Source organism: Hippopotamus amphibius, chromosome 3, assembly GCF_030028045.1.
Source record: "Hippopotamus amphibius kiboko isolate mHipAmp2 chromosome 3, mHipAmp2.hap2, whole genome shotgun sequence".
Lineage (NCBI taxonomy): Eukaryota > Metazoa > Chordata > Mammalia > Artiodactyla > Hippopotamidae > Hippopotamus > Hippopotamus amphibius.
Window position 1 is genome coordinate 113,822,718 of NC_080188.1, and position 18,604 is coordinate 113,841,321.

The 18,604-nt window shown below is 38.7% G+C and overlaps 1 protein-coding gene across 4 annotated transcripts in view; it reads right to left on the reverse strand.

Annotated features, from left to right (window-relative positions):
• The window catches only part of LPXN (leupaxin), a 43,257-nt gene that overhangs the window by 13,943 nt on the left and 10,710 nt on the right, over positions 1-18,604 (reverse strand). For 3 of the 4 annotated variants that reach the window (XM_057726299.1, XM_057726300.1, XM_057726301.1), the window contains exons 3-6: positions 17,618-17,664; positions 5,317-5,416; positions 1,124-1,291; positions 35-208 (exon numbers count right to left, since the gene is read on the reverse strand). In XM_057726299.1, the coding sequence (XP_057582282.1) occupies positions 35-208; positions 1,124-1,291; positions 5,317-5,416; positions 17,618-17,664 (489 nt within the window). The remainder of the gene's footprint in view (positions 1-34; positions 209-1,123; positions 1,292-5,316; positions 5,417-17,617; positions 17,665-18,604) is intronic. The other variant, XM_057726302.1, reaches the window with a different exon arrangement.

Here is an 18,604-nt window from a genome sequence, read left to right on the forward strand (position 1 = left end):
AGCAAAAACTACACGAAAGCAGGGATTTACTTACATCCAGGATGGGAGCAGCACAGTAAGCACAGCGTGGAGAAAAAAGGTGGTGGTAGTCCTTGGGGCAGTAGGCCAAGCCACTCCGCTCAAAGAAGGGATTGGAGCCAATCTCTTTTTTGCAGTGAGTGCAGACAAAGTGCTCCGGATGCCATGCTTGCCCTAGAGCATGGATCACCTGGAGAAGGAAACAAAGCCTGGTCTGCGGGTCCAGTCAGGGGCTCTAGGGTCCACAGGTACACGACTCTGGAGGGCGCTCTTCCAACAGTATTCCACGTAAATGACACCCCCTCCTGGAGTTACACAACACTTGGGCCTAGACCTAGGTTCCACCCATGTGATCTGTTTTCCCTACTTTACAGACAGTGAAATGGTATCCAATTTTCCTGACTGATCACATTGAGAAAAGCCTATAAATGTGCATTTCCATGATACTGCCCCAGAGAATGGGAGACACAAAATAGAGCACAGTAGTGATGGACAAGAGATACCTACAATATTGGCATGGAAGGGATCCCTGGAAGAGGAGAAGGCCAATGACAGTTTTTATTCCTCTGATCTGAACAACTCGTCTCACACCCCATGCAAAGTCAGGCCTCAAAGCCCTTTATTATGGCTTTGATGAAGGATGATGCCTGAGCAGGAGTTTGTGGCCATGATACTGACCTGAGTGGAGTTAAAAATCGTAATTAATTTATACCCGGGATGTTTGAAGAGAGGGAACGGTGAGAAAGTTCCTCTCGGGAAAGGCAGTACAGGAAAATGGTTAAGAGCTCAAACTCAGGAGCCAGACTCTCCTTGGTTTGGACCTTACCTCTACCTCTTACTAGACCTTGGACATGGCAGTTAATGACCCTGAGCCCTCAGTTTCCTCATCTTTACAAAGGGCCTGTGACCACTGAAGGGCTAATGTGACCATCAAATAAAGGAATACTTGCAAAGTGCTTTGTTCAGTACCTGGAGCACTATAAGGGATCACTAACCATTACTAAAATGTCTTAGAATATAAGGAGAAAGAGCAATCCTTGGTGGGATGGAGACAGATGCACACGGACATAGACAGCTGTAGGATTTACGTCTTGGCCTGTCCCACCTTTCCAGCAATCGGTTTCTGGCAGGAAGCACAATGGCCCTTGGGCACGGTGGCAATTCCAAGGTCCTGCAAGTCCTGCTCCAAACCCCCCAGCATTGAGTCCAGGGAGGCCTTGTGGTCCTGCTTGTCTGGTAAGTGTTTCTTGCTAGCATCTGTTTTCACTGTAACCTGTACCAACAAGAGAACCATAAAGAGAATCATCCTCATTGGCATCTTCTGCATGATTTCTTAATCTTTCCCTAAATTCCCCCAAGGCATTGGGAGAATCTAACATTGTAACACCAATAAAAATGGTTTCATCTCCCTTTCATTCTAAGTTTCTCAGGCTGAATGAAATCTGACTAATCTTCCTCTGTTTGCAAATCTTTTCTGGCAACAGGAAATTGAATGTATGAAGATGATCCTTTATCTCTTATGATGACCACAGGTCAATGATAAATCTTATCTTCTTTTTATTCACTTATTTTTAGGTATTTATGGGGCACCTGGTTTGTACCAATCACTGCTCTAGGCTCTTGGTATAGAGCAACGTACAAGACCAACCACATGCCTGCCCTCATGGAGTTTACATTCTCTGGATAATAGACAATAAACAATTAAACAAATAAATATATGATATAATGTCAAGCAGAGATAAGAAAAGTTATGTACTGAGACAAATAGAGGGTGGAATGGTGAGGAGGGTGATCAGAGAAGGCTCTCTAAGGAGGTGATATTTGAGCAGATATCTGAGTGATGTACTGAGGGACCTATAAACATCGATATTTGTAGGAAAAGCATTCAGAAGGAAGAAAGGCTCAGAGGAAGGAGACAGTCTGGTACATTAGAAGAAAAGTAAAAAAGGTCAGTAGGGCTAGAGCAGAGAGAGTGAGAATGAGTGAGAAAATGATGGAGAAAGAGGCAAAGATCATATAGGGCCCTCAGGATAAAAGCTTGGGTTTTATTCCAAGGGTGAGAGTGAAAGAATCTGATTTACAAGATCGCTGTGGCAGCCGAATGAGGAATTAGGTGTGGACAAGCAAGAGTGGAATTAGAGGCACTAGTTAGGCAGGAAACTATTAGCTGTTATATAACAGCTCTATAGCTAGAAATGACTTGGGCCAGTCTCAATGGAGCAGGTGGTGAGAAGTTGTCAGATAAGACTTGCTCATGGGGACTTCCCTGGTGGCGCAGTGGTTACGAATCTGCCAGGCAATGCAGGGCACACGGGTTCGAGCCCTGGTCTGGGAAGATCACATATGCCGCAGAGCAACCAAGCCCACGTGCCACAACTACTGAGCCTGCTCTCTAGAGTCTGAAAGCCACAACTTCTGAGCCCGCGGGCCACAGCTACTGAAGCCTGCACGCCTAGAGCCCGTGCTCCACAACCAGAGAAGCCACCACAATGAGAAGCCCGCGCACCGCAATGAAGAGTAGCCCCTGCTCGCCGCAACTAGGGAGAGCCCGCATGCACCAACAAAGACCCAACACAGCCAAAAATAAATAAATAAATAAATTTATATTAAAAAAAAAAAGACTTGCTGTTAAATTGGATTCATTAAAGCAAAACTCCAAAACAGTTACTATAAAACATTCAAAGGAAAAACTTCAAATTATAAAACAGTTTCCCAACTTATCCTTTGTCATCTCGTCCTGAGATTCCGTCCCTCTCAACTCCTTTCCAACGGGGCTACTGTGACCATCTATCTAATACCTCCTGATCAGAGAGCTATCATGACTCTCCATTGCCTCCAGCATCAAATTTGCGACATGGGACAGACATTCAAAGTCTCCCATCCACTACCCTCACTGTACCTTTCCAACCTCATCTTTTATTACTCAGTAAAAAGCCTCCACTGTTTAAAGCCAGCCAGGCTCCCTGCAGTCTCCTGAATGTGATCTGTTACATCTGCCTTCAGGCCTCTGCTTATCCACTTTTTACTTCCTGGAATGACCTCACATTATCTCACTAATCCAAAATGCTCATTTCCCTTCAAGAAAGTTATCATATGATACATTTCCTTCCTCCTCTGTTATATAATGTTAGTTAAGGCTGAAGAGATTAGTGTTCAAAAGGTTAACATCAAAAAGCCTGAAAGTAAGTAAAAACACAATAATGTATCTATATCTACACATACATTTACAACTATATGTTTGCTGGTATATTCCAGAATACTTTTGAAAGGATAGAAAATAGAAACTACTGACTACCTCCAGGGGGCAGAACTGGATGGCTGAGAACAGTTCACTGCAAACTTGTGTACTTTTGATTTTTGTATAGTGTAAAGGTATAGCTTATTCAAAAAATAAACAGATATTTTTTTAAATGTAAAGAAACCAAGACACATGCTAAACCAATTTAAAAACACCATACAATCAAAACTCCTAGTGTAGGGACTTCCCTGGTGGTCCAGTGGTTAAGACTCGGTTAAGACTCCTCACTTCCAATGCAGGGGGCGTGGGTTTGATCCCTGGTCAGGGAATTAGGATTCCACATGCAGTGCAGCCAAAGAGTAAAAAAAAAGAAAAACAAAACAAACAAAAAAACTCCTACTGTAGAATCTATTCTAGTATTTTCAGATACACAGTGCAATGAAGAATGCACCCAGCTTTATTGAAGACATTAAAGAAAACTTGCCTCTGATATTTATTTATTTGTCCCTCTAATAAGTATGCATTATTCGCAATATATCAGGAACAGTGCTGGGCATTGCAAGTCCAAAGGTGAGCCACAGAGATAAGCTCCCTGCCCTTCCAATCATACACATTTTTATACACTGCCTTGAAATTATTTCATAGTCTCTCCATGGGTACATATCACATCCCTCAACCAATTCAGAATGGTTGGATTCTCTACCTTAAGAACTCAAACTATTAACAAAAAAAAAAAAAAAAAGAATTCTAGCTCAATATTCTGTAGTAACCTAAGTGGGAAAAGAATTTGAAAAAAGAATCGATACATGTATATGTATAACTGAATCACTTTGCTATACACCTGAAACTAACACAACATTGTTAATCAACAATATTCCAATATAAAATAATTCAAAAAAAGGAATTCTAGATGATAACTCTCTTAATAAATTCTTAGGTCCATTTATGTGATTTCCATTCCCTGCCAGGCCAGTGAGCTTGTCGCCCATGCTCTGGAGACTAGAACAAGGGGGCACATTTTATCTCAGTATGAGTTTAAGACTCATCCTTCCTATTGTCAAAGCCACACTTTGCTCTCCCTTGCTCTGCCCCAGCTTGCCCCTGGGTCTCCTCCATCCCACTCAGAGAGGTCTCTTTAACAGCGCTTCCACACTTCATCCAGTTTCAGTGGCAAACAATCTGTCTTTTATTCTATAAATGTCACAGTCTTATGCCTCATTTTATCAAGCACACTCCAAGCCCCTTGAGATCAGAACCTGTATCACAGTATCTTTTACATCCAGATAACACATCTTAAAAAACTGATACAAATGAACTTTTATACAAAACAGAAATGGATGTACAGACATAAAAAACAAACTTATGGGGGGCTTCCCTGGTGGCTCAGTGGTTAAGAATCCTCCTGCCAATGCAGAAGACCAGGGTTCAAGATTGCACATGCCACAGAGAAACTAAGCCTGTGAGCCACAACTATTGAGCCTATGTGCCACAACTACTGAAGCCCACACACCTAGAGCCTGTGCTCTGCAACAAGAGAAGCCACCACAATAAGAAGCCTGAGCACCACAACGAAGAGTAGCCAACCCCCCTCATTCAGCTCTCTGCAGCTAGAGAAAAGCCCATGCAGCAACAAAAACCCAATGGAGCTAATAAATTTAAATAAATAAATAAATAACTTACGGTTGCCAAAAGGTAAAAGGGGTAGGGGATAAATTAGGAGTTTGGAATTAACATATATCCATTACCACATATAAAATAAGAGTAGATAACCAACAAGGACCTACTGTATAGCACAGGGAACTATACTCAATATTTTGTTTTATATATATGTGTGTGTGTATAAATATATCTGGATCACTTTGCTGTACATCTGAAACTCATACAACATGTTGTAAACCAACTACAATTAAAAAAAAACACATAGTGCAAAGTTGAGTTTATCCACTGAATTAAATTTAGTATGGGAAAATAACAACTTAAAAGCGCTTCTATAGGAGGAATGCAGAGCTGAGTTCCACAGAGATAGACCCTGAAGGCTATATCACAAGGACTGTGCTCACCTGGGTCTGCATTTCACACAGGTGAGCCATCAGCTCATCCAACTGTGCAGCTGCTGAGGTTTTAGGAGGTGGTGGTGATTCCTTTGGTTCTTGGACCTGACTATAAGGCGAAAACAAAAAATTATGTTCACACATCGAAACTCAAGTAAATGTTAGGCCACGCACAAAACACCAGAAAAGGCAGTTTTAACTATTAACCCCTTAGATATGACTAAAACTAGAGACAGAGGGTATTTTTAAAAAACAGGTACTAGACTAAGCATCTGAACAAGGTCTCCTTGCCTTTGTCTCCATGTCTCCCTCTGGTCATCTCAAAAACTGACTATTGTTCTCAAGTGCATGAAGAAAAGCGACAGACATGTAGCTGGGTGGCCATTCTCCCCACCAATCACCAGGACCAAAGCAATCTCTGAAAAAGAGCCTGAGGACCATGGTCCAATGTGTATTTTTTATTTTAAGAGCATTCTTTTTTTTAAATTCTAAAGAATTATATCTTCTTTCAGTTATCATCAAGTGAAAGACAAAAAATAAATATGTAATATATTTACATACTTCATATATAATGTATATAATACATTTCTATAACATAATATTTACATAACATATAAAAATAAAAAAATATAGAGAAAACGTTGGTACACTAAGATCTGTGGGCCCAGCGTGGCCCTTGCTCATTCATTTACACATTGTCTACAGCTGCTTTCCTACAGAGGTGGATAGTTGTGACAGAGACCTTATGGTCCACAAAGACTAAAATATTTGCAATTTGCCTTTTACGGAAAAAGTCTGCAGATCCCTGACAGAGTTTAGATGATGTACATGATGCTGGTTTCATATCTGTATAATTATGAATAAATTACTGATAAATAAAATTTTGGACCTTAGAAACTGTAAACAAATTTTTATTCATGCCTGCATAATCATTAGTAAAATTAACCACGTGGGAGTTATTAAAGAATACCTCTAACAAGAAATGTGTAAGATTTCTATGAAGAAAAATCACTGGCAGAGGTAAAAAAAAAAAAAGACCCACCTAAATGAAGATGCAAAAAATGATGTCAGTTTCTCACAAACTATAAATTCAATGTAATCCATACAAAAATCATAATAGAATTATTCCAGTTAATAGGCTGATGCTCAAATTCACAGGCTAGAATACTCAAAACAATTTTGAAAAAAGAAAAAGAGAAAGAGGGATAACTCGTCCCTGCAGATGCAGTATCCTGTAGAGTGATAATAATTTAATTTGTGTGATGTTGGTAAAGAAACAGACAAGTAGATCAAAAGTAGGGTACACTAGAAAACCCAGAAACAGACTCTGGTACCTAGGAGCACTTTGCATATGGTAAACATGGCATCGCTCTCCACAGATGCATCAGGAATACACCAAAAGATGCAATAATTCCCACACAGAACCAGCTGAACACCAGCAAATGACCTAAGACACCAGAAAGGACTGCAAAGATCCCGACATAACTGGGACAAGCAACCTCTGAAGTCTGGACTACTCCATCAGAAGTCAAGTAGGAGGCTCTGGGGAGGGAGCACTGAATCCAGGATGCTGGACTACTAGGGATCCTCAGACACAGGGAAGATTAATTGCAGAGAACTTTCACAGAGCCCTGTATGAGAGTCTAAGACTTGGCTTCATCCAACTGTCTGAAACTGCCAGTGCTATACACTTCACACCAAACTACAAACAAGACAAGAACACAAAGTCACCCATCAGCACACAGACTACCTAAAGCCATATTAACCTCACAGATACGCTAAAACACACCACCTGACACGGCCCTGTTCATCGGACAGAAAAGACAGAACCACACACCGGAAAGCAGACACCAGACCCCCCCACCAGGAAGCCTACTCAAGACATTGGGCAAACCCCACCACAGGGGAGAGAGGGCAGAAATAAGAGGAATTACTACCAGGCAGCATAGGGAAAGGAGACAGCAAATCCTATAAATTAGACAAAATGAGAAAACAAAGAAACACCATGCAGGCAAAGGAGCAGGAAAAAACCCCACAAGACCAAATAAATGAAGAGGAAATAGGAAAGTTGCCTGAAAAAGAATTCAGAGTAATGACAGTAAAGATGATCCAAAATCTCAGCAAAAAAATACAGAAAATACAAGAAACAGTTAACAAGGACTCAGAAGAAATAAAGAGCAAACAAGCAGTAATGGACAACAAAATAACTGAAATTGAAAATACTCTAGATGGTATAAATAGCAGAATAACTGAGGTAGAAGAACGAATAAGTGAGTTGGAAGATAGAATGGGGGAAATAACTGCCACCGAGCAGGAAAGAGAAAAAAGAATAAGAAGAATGGAAGACAGTCTCAGAGACCTTGGTGACAACATTAAGCGCACCAGCATTCGAATCATAGGCATCCCAGAAGAGGAAGAAGAAAAAAAAGGGTCTGAGAAAATATTTGAAGAGGTTATAGTGGAAAACTTCCCCAACATGGGAAAGGAAATAATTAACCAAGTCCAAGAAGTGCAGAGAGTCCCATATAGAATAAACCCAAGGAGAAATACACCGAGGCACATATTAATCAAACTAATGAAAATTAAACACAAAGAAAAAACATTAAAAGCAGCAAGAGAAAAGCAACAAATTACATAGAAGGGAAAACCCATAAGGATAACAGCTGATCCTTCTGCAGAAACTCTGCAGGCCAGAAGGGAAAACCCATAAGGATAACAGCTGATCCTTCTGCAGAAACTCTGCAGGCCAGAAGGGAATGGCAAGATATACTGAAAGTCCAGAAAGAGAAAAACCTACAGCCAAGAATACTCTACCCAGCAAGAATCTCATTCAGATTTGAGGGAGAAATCAAAAGCTTTACAGACAAGTAAAAGTCAAGAGAATTCAGCACCACCAAACCAGCCTTACAACAAATGCTAAAGGAACTTTTCTAAGTAGGAAACACAAGAGAAGGAAAAGACCTACAAATACAAACCCAAAACAATTAAGAAAATGGTAATTGGAACACACATATCAATAATCACCTTAAATGTAAATGGATTAAATGCTCCAACCAAAAGACACAGATGGGCTAAATGCTTCCAAAAACAAGACCCTTCTATATGCTGCCTACAAGAAACCCACTTCAGACCAAGGGATACATATAGACTGAAAGGAAAGGGATGGAAAAAGAGATTCCATGCAAATGGAAGTCAAAAGAAAGCTGAAGTAGCAATACTCATATCAGACAAATTAGACTTTAAAGTAAAGACTATTATAAGAGACAAGAAAGGGCACTACATAATGATCAAGGGATCCATCCAAGAAGAACATATAACAATTGTAAATATCTATGCACCCAACATAGGAGCCCCTCAATATATAAGGCAAATGCTAACAGCCATAAAAGGGGACATCGACAGTAACACAATAATAGTAGCAGACTTTAACACCCCACGTATATCAATGGACAGATCATCCAAACAGAAAATAAATAAAGACACACAAGCTTTAAATGACACATTAGACCATCTCGACTTCATTGATATTTATAGGACTTTCCTTCCAAAAACGACAGAATACACTTTCTTCTCAAGTGCACATGGAACATTCTCCAGGATAGATCACATCTTGGGTCACAAACCAAACCTTGGCAAATTCAAGAAAATTAAAATCATAGGAAGCATCTTCTCTGACCACAATGCCATGAGACTAGATATCAATTACAGGAAAAAATCAATATGCTATTAAACAACCAAGAAATCATTAAATAAATCAAAGAGGAAATCAAAAAATATCTAGAAACAAATGACAATGAAAACACAACAACCCAAAACCTATGGGACGCAGCAAAAGCAGTTCTAAGAGGGAAGTTTATAGCAATACAGTCCCACCTCAAGAAACAAGGAAAATATCAAATAAACAACCTAACCTTACACCTAAAACAACTAGAGAAAGAAGAACAAAAAAAAACCCAAAGTGAGCGGAACAAAAGAAATCATAAAGATCAGATCAGAAATAAATGAAAAAGAAATAAAGGAAACAATAGCAAAGATCAATGAAACTAAAAGCTGGTTCTTTGAGAAGATTAACAAAATTGATAAACCATTAGCCAGACTCATCAGGAAAAATGGGAGAAGATGCAAATCAACAGAATTAGAAATGAAAAAGGAGAAGTAAAAATGGACACCACAGAAACACAAAAGATCATGAGAGACTACTACAAGCAACTCTATACCAATACATTGGATAACCTGGAAGAAATGGATAAATTCTTAGAAAAATAAAATCTTCCAAGACTGAACCAGGAAGAAATAGAAAATATGAACACACCAATCACAAGTACGGAAATTGAGACTGTGATTAAAAATCCCCCAAAACAAAAGCCCAGGGCCAGATGGATTCACGGGCGAATTCTAGCAAACATTTTGAGAAGCGCTAACACCTATCTTTCTCAAACTCTTCCAAAATAAAACAGAAGGAAGAACACTCCCAAACTCATTCTACGAGGCCACCAAAACCAGGCAAAGATGTCACAAAAAAAGAAAACTACAGACCCATATCACTGACGAATATAGATGCAAAAATCCTCAACAAAATACTAGCTAACAGAATCCAACAGCACATTAAAAAAATCATACACCATGATCAAGTGGGGTTTATCCCTGGGATGCAAGGATTCTTCAATATATGCAAATCAATCAATGTGATACATCATATCAACAAATTGAAGGATAAAAACCATATGATCATCTCAATAGATGTGGAAAAAGCTTTTGACAAAATTCAACATTCATTTATGATAAAAACTCTCCAGAAAATGGGCATAGAAGGAAATTACCTCAACATAATAAAAGCCATATATGAGAAACCAACAGCCAATATCGTTCTAAATGGTGAAAAACTGAAAGCGTTCCCTCTAAGAACAGGAACAACACAAGGGTGCCCACTCTCACCACTTTTATTCAACATAGTTTTGGAAGTTTTAGCCACAGCAATCAGAGAAGAAAATGAAATAAAAGAGGGGGGAATGAAGTGGGAGATCGGGATACCAAATGTACACTCTAAATATATGCAGTTTATTGTAAAAAAAATAAATAAATAAAAAGTGAAAAAACAAAGAAATAAAAGGAATCCAAATTGGAAAAGAAGTAAAATTGTCACTCTTTGCAGATGACATGATATTATACATAGAAAACCCTAAAGACTCTACCAGAAAACTGCTAGCACTAATTGATGAATTCAGTAAAGTAGCAGGATACAAAGTTAATGTGCAGAAATCTCTTGCATTCCTATACACTAACAACGGAAGAGCAGAAAGAGAAATTAAGGAAACTCTCCCATTTACCATTGCAACAAAAAGAATAGAATACCTAAGAATAAACCTGCCTAAGGAGGCAAAAGACCTGCATGCAGAAAACTATAAGACACTGATGAAAGAAATCAAAGACGACACAAACAGATGGAGAGACATACCATGCTCTTGGATTGGAAGAATCAACATTGTGAAAATGACTATCTTACTCAAAGCAATTTACAGATTCAATGCAATCCCGATCAAATTACCAATGGCATTTTTCACAGAAGTAGAACAGGAAATCTTACGATTTGTATGGAAACGCAGAAGACCCCAAATAGCCAAAGCAATCTTGAGAAGGAAAAATGGAGTTGGGGGAATTAGGCTTCCTGACTTCAAACTATACTACAAGGCCACAGTGATCAAGAGAGTATGGTACTGGCACAAAAATAGAAAGGAAGATCAATGGAACAGAATAGAGAACTCAGAGGTAAACCCACGCACATATGGGCACCTTATCTTTGACAAAGGAGGCACCAGTATACAATGGAAAAAAGCCTCTTCAATAAATGGTGATGGGAAAATTGGACAGCAACATGTAAAAGAATGAAATTAGAACACTTCCTAACACCATACACAAAAATAAACTCAAAATGGATTGAAGACCTAAATGTAAGGCCAGAGACTACAAAACTCCTAGATGAAAACATAGGCAGAACACTCTATGACATACATCAGAGCAAGATCCTTTTGGACCCACCTCCTAGAATCATGGAAATAAAATCAAGAATAAACAAATGGGACCTCATGAAACTTAAAAGCTTTTGCACAGTGAAAGAAACCATAAACAAGACAAGAAGACAACCCTCAGAATGGGAGAAAATACTTGCTAAAGAAGCAAAAGACAAAGGATTAGTCTCCAAAATATACAAGCAGCTCATGCAGCTTAATAACAGAAAAGCAAATAACCCAATCCACAAATGAGCGGAAGACCTAAATAGATATTCTCCAAAGAAGACATACAGATGGCCAACAAACACATGAAAAGATGCTCAACATCAAAACCATTAGAAAAATGCAAGTCCAAGCCACAATGAGGTATCGCCTCACACTGGTCAGAACAGCCATCATCAAAAAATCTAGAAACAATAAATGTTGGAGAGGGTATGGAGAAAAGGGAACTTTCCTGCACTGTTGGTGGGAATGTAAGCTGGTACAGCCACTATGGAAAACAGTTCAGAGGTTCCTTAAAAAACTACAAATAGAACTACCATATGATCCAGTAATCCCAATCCTGGGCATATACCCAGAGAAAACCATAATCCAAAAAGAAACATGTACCATAATGCTCACTGCAGCACTATTTACAACAGCCAGGACATGGAAGCAACCGAAATGCCCATCAACAAATGAATGGATAAAGAAGATGTGGCATATATATACAATGGAATATTACTCAGCCACAAAAAGGAATGAAATGGAGCTGTATATAATGAGGCAGATAGACCTAGAGTCTGTCATAGAGAGTGAAGTAAGCCAGAAAGAGAAAAACAAATACTGTATGCTAACTCATATATACAGAATCTAAAAAAGAAAAAAATGGTACTGATGAACCCAGTGACAGGGTAAGAATAAGGAGGCAGATGCAGGGAATGGACTTGAGGAAATGGGGCTGGGGGGGAGTGGGGGGCGAAGGGGAAGCTGGGACAAAGTGAGAGAGTAGCATAGACATGTATACACTACCAACTGTAAAATAGATAGCTAGTGCGAAGTTGCTGTATAACAAAGGGAGATCAACTCCATGATGGGTGATTCCTTAGAGGGCCAGGACAGGGAAAGCGGGAGGGAGTCGCGGGAGGGAGGAGATATGGGGATATATGTATAAATACAGATGATTCACTTTGGTGTACCTCAAAAGCTGGTACAGGAGTGTAAAGAAATTATATTCCCATAAAGAGCTTAAAAAAATAAGTAAAATAAAATGAAATAAAATAAAAAGTTTCAGAAAAAGAAATTTGAATGTTTATTATACAAAAATATGCTCCATCTCAATCTTTAATATGCAAATTAAACAATGAGATACCAATTTTTTCCCATGAATCTAAGTTTTGAAAGATTGACAACATGCAGAGTTGGCAAAAGTCAGGTAAATCTACACATATACATTTACATACATCATAGGTAGCTACATAAATTTCAAAATCCTTTGCAAGGCAGCATCTATCAATATTTCAAAAGCACATACCCTTGGATTTAGCAATTTCACTTCTAAGACTCTATCCTACAGAAAAATTGGACATATCTATAAAGATATAGGTATAAGGATATTCCTAAAAAAACACAAAAACAGAATAGTTTTCAAGAGCAAGTTAAAACTAATCTAAATGGAAACACGAGGGTGGGTCAAAAATTATCTGCACGCTGGCTGTAGAATTTATAGAAGTTTTAATATAACTGGAGTGTGGATAATTTTTGACTCACCCTCATATAATCATTTATGGTCCCCCCATGCTGTAGAATACCCTGCAGCTGCTAAAAAGAATGCCGACATAGGTTTATATGAACTAAGAAGACTTCTAATTTATACTATTAAATTAAAAAAAGCAAAGCCCAGAACAATACGAAAAGTATCCTTCTATTTACATAATTTTATAAGTACAGATACTTAAGTGTGAATATGCATACACAACGGTCTGTAAGATGACATACCTGATGGCAGTTACCTATGGAGCTGATAATTAGGTGGTGGGAGGAAAGACTCTCCTGGAGATGGTCTTATATTTTACTCTGTAAATGGGTCTTACACTTCCCATTTCTTTAACTTTTTTTTTTTTTGGCCATGCCAGCGCGGCTTGCAGGATCTTAGTTCCTCAACCAGGGCCTGACAGTGAAAGCACGGAGTCCTAACCACTGGACCACCTGGGAATTCCCGTCTTTGACTTTTTTTAAAGACAATTTTTTAGGGCAGTTTTCGGTTTACAGCAATATTAAGCAGAAGGTACCTCTTTGACTTTTTATATACATCAGTTCATAAAATAATTGTGTATATGAAATTGTATTTTCAAAACAAAGGTCATCTGTACGAGAAAGGAAACTGATGAAAAACAGATGAGGTGGTAGAGGTGGCAGATGGGGCATCAGTACTGCAATTCTCACGTATATCTTAGTTATACACACATGCACACATTCCTAAATAATGATTCCATACACAACCTTCAGTGTACTATATTAATATAATCACAGTGTTGCGATTCATGTTAAAATTATTTTTAAATATAAAATTAATATGTTAAATGTATAACATTTTAAAACCGCAGAGGAATACGAAGAAAAAATTAAACCACACATAATCTTCCTTTTGAGACGCAATTGATACTCTAGACATGCTGGCTTATATTTTTACACTCTTCTATGATTGTGCATGATTTTAGAAAATTTGAATATTACTGTTTTTTTCATGTTTTAAAGTTAACGTTTTTCCACACCTAATGCACATCCTTATGTGTCCTTTGCAACCATAATAGTTAACATTTATTGAGTGTGTATACTATACCAGGCCCTCTGTAAAGGGTTTTACACATGTTCTCTTTAAACACTTAAAAACCTTAAAAGTAAGTATTATAGCCCCCAGATTGAAAAAACTGGGGACTGGGGAAGTTAAAAACTTTGCTCTACCCAATACAGATGGCAAAGAACAGAGTGTGCGCCTGCAGACTGTGAAGCTGTGTTCTCTATCACTAAATTATCTTCTAAAATGATGTATAAACATGATATAGTTTTCAAATGCATAATGTGCCATGACTTATTAAACCAATCATTTATTGTTAGACACCTAGGTTGTTTCTAATTTTCACTGTTGTAATCAATACACCCACCAAACTGTGTATGTGAGAGACACACATACACACACACACAAAGCAATAAATAAAACCAAATATTATCTTTCACTAAATATATTTTCAAAAATAGCAGCAAAGTCTTACTACTTTATTTTTATGTATGTATCAAGTAGGGAAAAAGTAGAAGGATGATGGACATCTTCCTCTCTTAAGAAAAAAGACCATCTCTTAGGTACAATGTGTCCTGCTGCTGACTCATGTTTGAGTATTTAACAAGGAAAATGTAGGAGGAAAGCGGATCTCTTCCCCTCTTAAAAGACTGTCCTTTGGGACTTCCCTGGTGGTGCAGTGGTTAAGACTCTGTGTTCTCAATGCAAGGGGCTCAGATTTGATCCCTGTTCAGGGAACCAGATCCCTCACACATGCCACAACTAAGGAGCCCGTCTGCCACAACAAAGACCCAGCGCAACCAAAATTAAAAAAAAAAAAAAAGTCTTTCAGGTACAACATGGCCCCCTGCTAGACATAAGTTTGGGGTTTTGTTTTTTTTTTTTCGGAGGAGGTGTTTAATCTAAGAACAAAAATGGTCAGGTATGCAAGTGATTGGTTTAGTCCTTGGCGGTTTCCATCAAAGTGCAGAGAAGCTCTCTCTCACAGCTCTTTTCAGTCATAATCTCTTAGTAATTGCTGCCGCAGGCGTGTGTCTTAGAAATACAAAAGGCAGCAGGACTGTGAACACATTCTTCTGCCCTGTGCCCCAGTGCAGAATAAATGCAGTTTCTTATACAGGTCAGTATAATCCTAAAAACCTGTCCATCTCACAGCTGGGGCATACTTGTGCTTATTGAAAGCACTCTCTCTGGGTTCTAACTAGACTCCTAGTGCAGTGTATAAAGAGAAATAGATCATTGTCAAAATACCCTAAGAATAATTGAGTCAACAATATAAACTTCTAAATAAGAAATGAGAGACCTTGAAGCAATGATTGCATCTCTACAGGAAACATCCATGAAAAGAGAGAAACCTCAAATCAGAGCACCTTTCATTTGTCCCCTGACCACTTGAAGATGATAAAAGTGCTTAAGTATGCCATCAGCAATGACTTTATTATTCAAAGATTTTAGTAATACAAACACAAGTGATGTGTTTAAAAGAATCCAGACTTCTCAAGTGAGGGGCTTCATTTTCTTTCCCCATTCATTCCTCTGCAATAATTTTATGAAGTGTCTCTCCCTATTCTTGCCAAAATTATTTTTGTTCATATAAAAGATACATTTCTAAATACTATCATATTGTTATATTCATGACTGGAATTGAATATACCTTCAAGGTTGAAAGTAATGTTTGGTTAATATAAGCAAGCCAGTGGAAATGGTGGAAACAGAATGCAAGAATCCTATTTCTGTGTCTCATGCTCTGTCTGTACTTGTGAGCCTTGTTGGCTCTGAATTATACCAGCCTATTATATATTTACTAGGTCACCTGGATTTCATATCACTCTCCCACATGGATCTACACAATAAGTATCATTCAGTAATGCTAAGTATATCGATCAAGGTCCACTCAGGAAAATACAAATGCTAGAAATAAGAAGAAGGAATTTAATCCAGAAATTTGATTACACAGCTGATGGGAGAGCTAAGAAGCAAACAGAAAACATTGAGGGAACCCAGAGATTAGCTACAGCAGGAAGCCATTAGGCCAAAGGGACAAAGCAAAGAGGCAGAGTTACCAGAGCCCAGGAGCCCAGGTTAACAGGCATAAGCTGGGACCACAGCACACCTGCTTTTCTCCAGCTGAAGCCATAAAAGGAGATATAACTGCTGACAGAGACACTGAAGAGAGAGAGATCAGGGGAGCAAAGGCCCTAAATTTCCCTGCCTTTCACCCTCCAGTCTCGATACAGTGCTTCGCATTGGTTGAAACCAGTAAAAGCCTACACACCCTGGAGCCTGGAAAACCCAGCCTGCAGGGCTCAGCTTCCCTGGAGAACAGAGTAGAGCAAGAGAAGAGGGAGAAAGGGGTCAGATGGGAAATAGATCAAAGATTTGAACTACAGAGAAGGGGGTGTCAATAAGGTACCCCTGACATGCTAGCAACTGATCACAATGCTGGATATACAGGCAAAAGGCTGTTGGTTGGGCTGGTTTTCATATTATACGTTCCTATGTTTACTAGTATTTCCATTAAAGTCTTGGTTTCCTCAACTTAAAAAATTAAATATTAACTGAGAGCCTACTACGTACCAGATACTGTTTTGTTGTTGCTGTTGTTGTTGTTGTTTTGCTTTGTTTTCATGTTTTTACAAGGAGGGGAGCTAGGAAGACCCAGCAGACACGCCCACCAGGCAGCTTCCTAGAACTGGAATAGCTGCCAATACGTATGAGTAAATTGGCTTCACTCCCATCAAAGCAGAAAGCGCTCTAAAGTGGGGAGTTTTAAAAAGACTTCAAGTGATAGCACAGGTCCTTCCCTTATTTTTGCGCCGTGTGTACACTATTGGCTGCAATTCTGAAACCAAATGAGATGTGGTGTAGTACTCTTCACCAAGCATGAACATTTGCTATCTACATTTTAAACCCTTTTGTTTCCCATAATTGCAAGTTATAACTGAAGAGAGAACAGGAAAAGTGCCCTTTTGATTTTTTTAGACTGTCAATTCTGCTTTGGCCAGAAGAGATAATTTAGTAAGTGGACCTGTTTCAATATGTAACTTTTATTAAAAGGAAATCTCTCCACCACTAAACTAATTTTGAGCAAGTATGAAAAGAAGTATATGTTCATTAACCTGCCATGGAGACCCACTCTTAGTTCAGCCCTGATCCTAGCTCTGATTTTATTGGCATCTTGCTGAAATTTCTTTAGGTGTTTTCTCTTTTGTGAACTGAAGCATGATATCTGGAATAGCTGGGCCAAAACATCTGTGGTCACTCAGACTATATTTACATTTTTTCAGGTGGTAAAGGAAATAGTAGAGCCCATTAGCCTGCACAGCCCCTCTAAAAGCCAGGGTCCTTGAGAAACTGCCAAGTCAGCTGGGCTGAATTCCACCTCTGCTCACAGGCCTTGGAACGAGGGGGACCACAGTAGGAATTCTAATAATAAACATTTGCAAAGCAAATTATGGTCCAAACACAGGTTGATGACAATTAGCTGATAACCTTAATTTTTTAAGTATTTAATTAAAAAAAATACCTGTAGACATTGGGCTCCTGAATTTTGGTAGTATACACGAGCTGCACCTAAGACATACAAGTGACAGAGAAAAAAGAATTAATTTCTGTTATTAGAATGTTGAATAAACAACAAGGTCCTACTGTAGAGCACAGGAAACTATATTCAACTTCCTGTGATAAACCAGAATAGAAAAGAATATGAAAAACAATGTGTATATATGTATAACTGAATCACATTGCTGTACAGCAAAAATTAACACAACATTGTAAATCAACTATACTTCAATAAACATTTTTTAAAAAAATAAAATAAAAAAAAAGAATGCTGGTACTTATCTACAACCAGAGTTAGATGTTTTTAGCCTCTAAAGGGGACTGATAACTAGCATCTCTCTGAAATCTCCTTTCACAAGGCAGAGTACCAGCCATCCCATAGAGAAAGGTCAGATTCTAAGCACAGTAGCTGGCATGTGAACAAATAGGGTGTCCCCCTCCCTGCCCTAAAAGCACTGACATAGAGAAGTCATTAGACTCACAAAAAGAACCATACAAGAAAATGAGTCAGAGCAAAGTCCCTTTAACTAGACAGGACGGTGTCTAGCGGAAGATATAACACGATTAAATTTAACACACCGAAAGAAATAATGACTGACTCTAAAGCATAGTTGGCCAGTAGTTTATTTCATGAACAAATATTTATTGAGTGCCTGTCACGTGCCAGGGCGGGGATACAGGCGTCAACAAACAAAGCAAAACAAAGGAACAGAAACTGTTCCCAAGCCTCACTTTATGGTGGTGAGAAACAGATAATAAACAAGCTAATATGTAAAAAAAAAAATTAAAATTAATGAAGGATAGGAGATAAGACATGGGGGAGGGATGGCATTTATAAATATATTGGTCCGGGAAGGACTCACTGAGAAAGGGGTACTTGGGCAAGGACGTATAGGGGGTGAGGAAAGTATGCAGATATCAAGGGTAACATGATCCAGGTAGGGCACCCTGG